This window comes from Habropoda laboriosa, unplaced genomic scaffold (genome assembly GCF_001263275.1).
Source record: "Habropoda laboriosa isolate 0110345459 unplaced genomic scaffold, ASM126327v1 scaffold1554, whole genome shotgun sequence".
Classification (NCBI taxonomy): Eukaryota; Metazoa; Arthropoda; class Insecta; order Hymenoptera; family Apidae; genus Habropoda; species Habropoda laboriosa.
In genome coordinates, this window is record NW_017101643.1 from 39,208 (window position 1) to 47,856 (window position 8,649).

General features: G+C 38.1%; 1 protein-coding gene across 1 annotated transcript in view; it reads right to left on the bottom strand.

Moving 5' to 3' along the window:
• The window catches only part of LOC108578203 (neuroligin-3-like), a 25,165-nt gene that overhangs the window by 5,655 nt on the left and 10,861 nt on the right, over positions 1–8,649 (bottom strand). Inside the window, exons 3-4 of the mRNA XM_017941485.1 lie at positions 8,178–8,385; positions 5,121–5,382 (exon numbers count right to left, since the gene is read on the bottom strand). Of these exons, the coding sequence (XP_017796974.1) occupies positions 5,121–5,382; positions 8,178–8,385 (470 nt within the window). The remainder of the gene's footprint in view (positions 1–5,120; positions 5,383–8,177; positions 8,386–8,649) is intronic.

Sequence of the window (8,649 nt, forward strand, 5' to 3'; positions counted from 1 at the left end):
CAACTGATGCACGTCGACTTAATTAGGTGTCTTTCACAGTCACAATTTCATCAAGCAGCTATATAAAATTCAATAGAAGGCTGGTTCGTTTATGTTTCGATATTTTAGGTTCTATTGATAGACTTTGAAACAAACGACTTGGTGCAATTGGGTAGGTATAGTTCAGGCATGGGCAACCTTTCCTGGTTCTGGGACCAAATTATCATTCTCTCTACGAGTCAAGGGCCAAACTAAATGGGCCATCGCGTGTGTTTTTATGTCTCAATATATTAATATCTCCAATGTAATGTTGTATGTGATTATGTGATTCATACAACTTTGGTTAAATATTAAATAAAGAAGGTTAGTATATTAAGTAAAATTATAAAACGAAACACTATACTATTTAATCAGTACGTAGAGGACCGGATTTAAAGACTTCGCGGAGACGGATCGCGGGCCATGTCCGACTAGCCGTGAGCCGGCTGACTCCGGCGGGCCGTGAGTTGCCCATATGTGGTATAGTCGATGGAAGCGATATAGCGAAGTCGTGAAATTAGTCAGGCGTCGAAATATGTAGGCGTAATCCGTGCGCCAAAACAGCACTTCGAGGGAGATAATGAGTTCCTCCTTAATAGGAATATTTAGGTTCCTCCATTGCAGTGTATTTAAAAAATTTGTCTGCGCCTCATTGATAGCTGCAGATTAATTTTTACCAATACGGGAATTACTATTAAGCAGGAGGCGACGGAGACTTATTTCAAATGGAAGATTGAAAGCAGAAATTTTAGGTATCAGTTCACAAATAACAAACGACACGGAGCACTGCTACATCAATCCGTATCGCCGTTTAACGCTTTAATTTACGATCCCGCTATGTCGCTTCCACCAATTTTACCGAATGATTCCGCTTGTCGTTGTTTAGCATTGACAATGGCACGAATAAAAAAACATCAATTTTACATGAAACAGTTTAAAATTTGTATTTGCTTAATTTATTTATGTATTTATTTATTTAAATACACAGGTCGAGTAATCCTGTGGTATATAAGGATACATGAGCGTTGCTGGTTTAAAATGAAAAAGATGGATCATCTAAAATTGTGTAAATTGTTGGCAAAACAGTCAAGAGACTGACAAAGGTGTTAAATATTATACAAAGGCAGTTAATACAACTATATTGGCCGTATAGCGTGTGGTGAGTTTCAATGAAAAAAGGTGTGTCACGTTTGAAATCTCTAGATCAGGGTCGTTTAAGCAACACTTTTCCTCACGTTGCTCACGGACAGCGCTGCGGGGAAAACTAGGGGCAAGTGACGTGGGCAGTCGTTGAAGCGAAGTGGGGAATAATAGGTGTGGTGGGAGCGTAGGCTTTACCTTTGAAGAATATTTAAGCATTTCCATTCGTACAGGGTGTACAAAAATTAATGGTCACGGCTTCAGGGGGTGAATCTACACCCTTGGATCGGTGGACATTTGCAAAAAAAAGTTTCCGCAAAATTGTTTATAACCTTGAAAATTAATGTTAAATTTTTTTTTTACATCAACGTATTCTGCTCGACGAGAAGAGAAAAAGTCTGAAAGGAGCCATATGCCGCAAACAAATAGTTTCCGAGATAAACGTTGATAAAGTTTGGCAACGATTTGATTGTGTAGAGCTATACGTATAGGACCTACTGACCTACTAACCTACTAACACTCTGCCATTTGGTAGGATCTAGCCGTGTAGGACACGCTTGGTATAATGGTGTGCGTGCCCCTACACAAACGCTGTTTAAAGGGACTGCAAGGTCTAAATTCGAAGGCAGGCCCGAACCAAACAGCGTTTGTGTAGGGGCACGCACACCATTATACCGAGCATGTCCTACATGGCTAGATCCCACCAAATGGCAGAGTGTTAGTAGTTCCTAGTCTATACGTATAGCTCTACACAATCAAATCGTTGCCAAACTTTATCAACATTTATCTCGGAAACTATTTGTTTGCGGCATATGGCTCCTATCAGGCTTTTTCTCTTTTCGTCGAGCAGAATACGTTGATGTAAAAAAAAAATTTAACAGTAATTTTCAATGTTATAAACAATTTTGCGGAAACTTTTTTTTGCAAATGTCCACCGATCCAAGGGTGTAGATTCACCCCCTGAGGCTGTGACCATTAATTTTTTTGCACCCTGTACAGTGCCCCACCACAGGATCCTTTCCCGAGAAGGCGTAGCTTACTGCCCGAGCGAGCCTGACCTCTGCCCTACGGGCAACTTGCTGAGCGGCCCAGCTCTAGATGGTATATAAAGTTTGAATAGAGATAACATTTCTGGACAAATAATAACATTATTAAAAACCTTATAAACAAATAAGGTATCAAACATTACACGTCTCTTTTCCAATGACATGAGGTTAATTTTTAATAAAACTGTCTTTAATGATGACACATTATAGACATGGGGCAACCCATGTAATAGGCTGCTAAACGGAGGAATCTGTGTTGATCGCTTTCCAATACGTTAATGTATTTTTTATAATACTAAATCCATGTTACAGAGCCAAATTCTAAATGAGAACGAACCGAAGAGCAGTGGGGAGCACGTAATGTATCAACATTATGATAAAATTTAGATACTCTAATAATAGTGCCAAGAGGTTTATAGGCTCTCCCTACTATGTAACGACAATGGTCATCAAAAGGAAAGTTTGCTGTAAAATGAATATTCAGGTCACAAATGCTTTGAAGAATCGTCAGTTAGAGACCGCTGAGATTATAGTCGTAATAGTTGAATACTGCTGTGTGGTGTGAATCTAACGAAGTTAGAAATGTGTCATTTCACATAATAAAAAATACCGTATCTATGTAGTCCATTTATGCAGAAAAATAGAAATTGACATATTTTGAATTGCGATATGAAAAGATGAGCACAAAATGTAGAATAAAATTTCTTTATATCTATACAAGATCTTTTCCAAATGGATGCTCTCTAAAATGAAATCTCGTACAAAAAAATGACATATCACACTTTGGATGAATTCTTTCGCAAAATAATCAACATGTGCTTAAGTAGTATGTACATTATCTAGCTACCGTAGAGGAGAGAAACGAGCTTAATTATTCCAAGGATTGCTAGAAAGCGAATTTTTATTTCACCAGTATGTTCCACGCGAATTTTCATAACCATAAACCACGTTCCAGCAGCGTCTTTTCTCTCTCTCACGGGCATCTATTTATCGCGATAAAATCCCAAGCTCGCGTGACCGTGTTTCGTCGTTCATCGTCAAGGCGCGAGATCTCGCGAGAGGGGGTCTCGACTGGAGCGAGGATTTTTTCATATCCTGAGGAATGAAACGAACGAGCTTGCCGGATAATTTGCCGGATTCTTTCGCGGGGTGCTGCCACCGCTGTGTAGCATATTAAATTTCGAAGTAACGTAAGTTACGTACCGCTTCGAAATTTTTCCCACCGTACTCCTGCGGGAGATATGTGCCGTTGAAGCTGATGTCGACTCTATCCAGTTGCTTTGGAATGTTGGGTAAAATTCGTTGCCTTTTGTAGGTTATAATTGAGCGTACAATTTGTGGAAAATGAAATTAGGGATTGCTGTGAAATTTTCTGTCGATTGGCTGTCGAGGAAATATTTGCAAGCAATCACGTTCACCAATAACATTCCACAAATTCGCTAAGTACTAACTGTTTAATTTTTGCAAATATATTTGGGGTTGCTATGAAATTTTGTGCTAATTGGTGGTCGAGAGAATATTTGTAAATACTTAAAAATATGGTTGGACAAATTCGTTACGTAGTAACTCATTAATACTTTCTCTAATTTTTTCCAATGAATTATAGCAATCACCTCCTTTCGCTTTTATAAAAATTCCACCGGAAGAACTAACTCATTAAAACTCACAATTTCTGCGTACACACAGGAATACAATTGTTTCGATATTATATGTACTTCTACTGATACGAATCCATTAACTCAAGTTTAATTTTCCCGAATTAATTATTTTAACGAACCAGTTTTGAATTTATTGTACACTGTGTAGATCGCGAGATAGGAACCGCGTGGAGCAATCGGGTTATTAATGGTGTTTCCCGGGTTTAATTTATCCACGGGACGAGCGTGCGCGTACAGATGCGCGTCGAATCTAATTATCCCGTAAAATCACGCGTTTTATAACACCTCGTTAAACAGTTTATAATCGAATATGCGAATATCGATGAGTTATCAGGACGTCGTTGATGGTTCGCCAATAACGCGCCTTGAAAAATATCGCTATAGTGAAAATTCCCTTATATTTCATTGGATTCCATAGCTTCGAGAGTAATGAAATCCTTTTAAGGAGTTTCTTTCCTATTCATGAACAATCTTATTTATCTTAAATCCTACTTTCAGCATCGATGCAATCTTCATCAAACGTTATTACACTTCCTCAATCGTCTAACATTTGAATCAATAGTATAATCTAGTGACTATATAGAGTTCAGTCAATCGTTCATCGTTCAGGACGATGACAGTATAATCCAGTGCCGTTCAGCAGACCTTCGGGCGGGCAAGGGCACCCGTCGATGCCCGCGGGCAGAGTTAAGGGCGAAGTCGCGGGCTAGTGATGTCACATACATTAAAGTGGAGCGGTGGAAAGACGCTTGTGGTAGAAGAGGTATAGGTCCTTCTTAAGACGGATGATGGTTACTACTTAAACACATACATACATACCCTTCGTTCAAAATAAGAATAACCTCGTTTCGCGCATGGGACGTGCCTAAAGCATGGCTAAAACGTCCAAACCCCCACTTAACCGCCTACGTTTTTCTCCGTCTTACCCTCTGATACGCTCACTGTCTATGCGCAGAACGGACGAAAAAGGGGCCCGAGAGCGAGGTTATTCTTATTTTGAACGAACAACAGATACGCGTACCGTTTCCCGAGAAGGCGTGGCTTATTGCCCGCCGATTTGTTTACGCCCGGGGAAGCCCAACACGCTGCCCGTACGGGCAACGACTGAACGGCGCCGGTATAAGCAATCGAAACCATTTACCCATGATTAATTTGGTGGGTAACAGTCGCGATTGAGAGTTCAAATTCGGAACGCGACGCGCGACACACGAACAAATGCAAAACTATTTTGTATTTGAGAATGATGTAAAGCAGTTACCACTTACCTGAGGGTAGTCCCCATCTTTTCTTTGGTAATCGAACACGTAGAAGTACGTTTTAGGCAGCGGTTCCTTTTCATTGTCAGGTATGGGCGCTATATGAGGATTGTTCGGCTTCTTCGTGTGCCTTAAAGTGAATAGATCACCGGTTTGCACTAACGGAGCTACGAATTGGGCGTCGCTTAATGCCTGCACGCAGGCGTCTTTCGTGTTCACTGGATGTTGCACTGTGCGTTCCCAATCCGTGTATTCGTTCACCACCTGATAAAATAGAAAATCAAAAACAGCTATTAGGACTGTAAAAAATTTCAACCATCAAATGCTATTACAGAAATATACGTATTAGAATTTAATTTTAATAAATAATCTACAATTTTGTTTATTTTTCTTTTTCGAAAGTGAAACGAAGAAGGAAAGATGAGCCGCATAAATAATTTCTATTTTATCGAACATTGAAAAACTCAATTTAAACTATTTTAACAATCAACATCCCGAAGTGATAATCACCGATTTTGACGAAACTTTAGTATATAGTAGTTATCAAAAAAATATTTGACACTCGTCCACAGTGAAGGGACACAGAAGAATAAATATTAAAGATAGAATAGTGTAAATTGACGAATTTTGTATTTTTCAGCAACAAATTTGAAAAATAAAAAGTAATTAAAAAAGTTTGAAAAAGAAATGTTTCGTGTTTAAAGGGGATTTTGACCCATTCAATGTAAACGTTTGCTGATAAAAAAAATACGGGACAAAAATTTTTGTTAGTACTACCATATATCCAAGTTTTATCAATATCGGTGTTTATTACTTCGAGATGTTGACTTGTAACTGGACACCAATTTCTCCTTGAAGCTTCGGAAACGTATGAAAAATTTTGCAGATTTTGGAAAATGGAAAATGTGTGACAAAATTTATATTTTAACAAAAATCAGTCCCGTCAATGTATATATTAATAACAATTAACAAATTTGACAGATGGTGTATTAAATTATTCATCTGTGCACCTAATAAAGAATCATTTAATTGTTTTCATATTACAGAAATTTTTGCAAACTGAAGCTTCACGCATAAAGATTTCCGCGACAGAACGGAACAACCAGGGGCTCGTTTCCTTGCGTTTCATTAACAACCGGTGAAAATTGCACAGGGTTTTTGTGGACAGCGAAAAAAGTTCGGCGTCGCGTAACAACCAGTTTTGCGAAGCGTATCCTGTTTTCGTTGTTCGAGCCTCGCGTTCTTTTTTCCTCTATCTCTCTCGCTCGTTCTCTCTTTTCTGTAACGAAAAACGGACAGGAAGTACGAGCGTTTTCATCGTTTTCACGAAAATCATAACTTTCGCCGGTCAGTTCGGAAACACTTCCACGGTAATAATAAAGTTGTCCACCGAAATACTATTCTTCCATATTGCACTAAGCGAAAAAAGAGAGAGCCTGGAAGTTGTTCGCTATTGTTCACATACAGAATGTCCCTGTAACCACGATACAACCCGAGAAAAATTAATTTGATTCTCGTTTTCAATTTCCAGGAATTTTCTTTGAAAATTATTTTTCATTTCTAAGCGAATCTCAAGGGAAATTAACGAAATTTTTAATTATCCTTCCTTAAGTGTATGACATTTATTAGGGCACCCTGTGGACATAGAGTGTCCCTGTAATCACGACACAATCCGAGAAAAATTAATTTAATTGTCGTTTTCAATTTCCAGGAATTTTCTTTGAAAATTATTTTTCATTTCTAAGCGAATTTCAAGGGAAATTAACGAAATTTTTAATTATCCTTCCTTGAGTGTATGACATTTATTAGGGCACCCTGTGGACATAGAGTGTCCCTGTAATCACGACACAATCCGAGAAAAATTAATTTGATTGTCGTTTTCAATTTCCAGGAATTTCGTTTGAAAATTATTTTTCACTTGTAAGCGAATTTCAAGGGAAATTAACGAAATTTTTAATTATCGTTCCTTGAGTGTATGACATTTATTAGGGCACCCGGTGGACCTAACTCAATTGTCCTAAAACATGGTTAAATTGAAGGAAATATCATGAAAAAATTCTGCTCTGTTCGATTCAATCGTGTTTTCCAAGAAATAGAAAACTGCATCCATGCAACCGAGAGAAAAATGAATTTTTCGCGAAAAATATTTATCCTGGACATTTCCATTCTGCGTATCGAGGCTGGAAATTCTACGATGGAATTTTCCAGCCAGGAAAATTCGAAATATTCCCCCTCCACGATCGTACGATACGAAAATGATGGGACAATTAACGCGCCGTTCGCAGTTAGATAACGTTTTAACGATTATGGATAATTAGACGCGCGAGTGTTATATATTTTTATACGGTTGAGCAGGGATATGCGACGAATTATCCTCCGGGAGCATTATGAAAATAATGCTCGGGAAACGGCCGTGAAATAATCTTCGAAATCGTTGGCTTATCGAAATTTATGAAAAACGAACGACCCAAACGCCGTTAAACGCTCGATCGCGTGTGCCAAGCGTTTACTACCCGTTTTTTAGAACCACTTTTGCCACCACTATTTTTGTCGTCATACTTTTTTTTCTTTTTCCTTCTAAGGGCGAGTGTTTTGTCACGAGATTACGATCACAGTGGGTTAATAGATAAGTCAAGTGGTTTGCAAGTAACGTGAAGAAAAATGTGTTTCTGTTGAGATAAGTTTCGTGCAATATAGCAAAGGGTTGAGTTTCTGTGTAATAGCGTTATCTGGAACGTAACATAGTTTGGTTACAAAGACTGCTAAAAGAATATTTTGTTTTCACTGCTATAGGAAATTATTTTTACCATGATTAATTAAAGAAAATGTTTCGTATGATGTAGTAAAGGTACGTCAAATAATACAGGAATATTCATAATTACAGATCTTTTTTTTTCGAGCATTCTTTTTGAGTAATTAATCCTCAACGGTGTTTTTCGTTTTAATTAAACTCAACAAGGATGAATTGTGAATGGGGAGAAAAATGGTTCTGCTGGAAGTACCAAGGAAATGTTCTAAGTGATGCTATAAAAATAAGTTTCTTTTGTTGTTCTTATTACCGTGTAGAATATTTCCGTGAGATGATAGACGTAAGCATTCCTCACGTACGTCCTGATGATCCTGTCCCTTCTCTCGCCCTCAAATCCTAGTTGAACGTCTTTTTCCGCAAATTTCCACAACGCCTCGCTAGTTGTCACGCCGAATAATAAGTCGTATTTGTTGTTGCTGGTGATCGGGGTACCGTGTTCGGCCTTCTTTGGCAGTGGCCTGTAGCGAAATAGATTTGGGAAATATTTACTTAGTGTTAACTTTCGTTTGAAAGCATGCTGTGCTAGTTTCTCGTTTTCAGTTAGTCCGAGTGTTTGGAAATCATTTTTAAAGTCGAAGTTAGAAATTCCAATAGTCGAAATTTTTAATTTAAATACTTGGAGATTTGAGAATTCTAAGTTTGAAAAGTTTAAACTAGAAAATTTGGAAATTTGAAAAGTCCAAATCTGCAAATTGCAAAATGTCAAAGTTTCGAACGTGGAA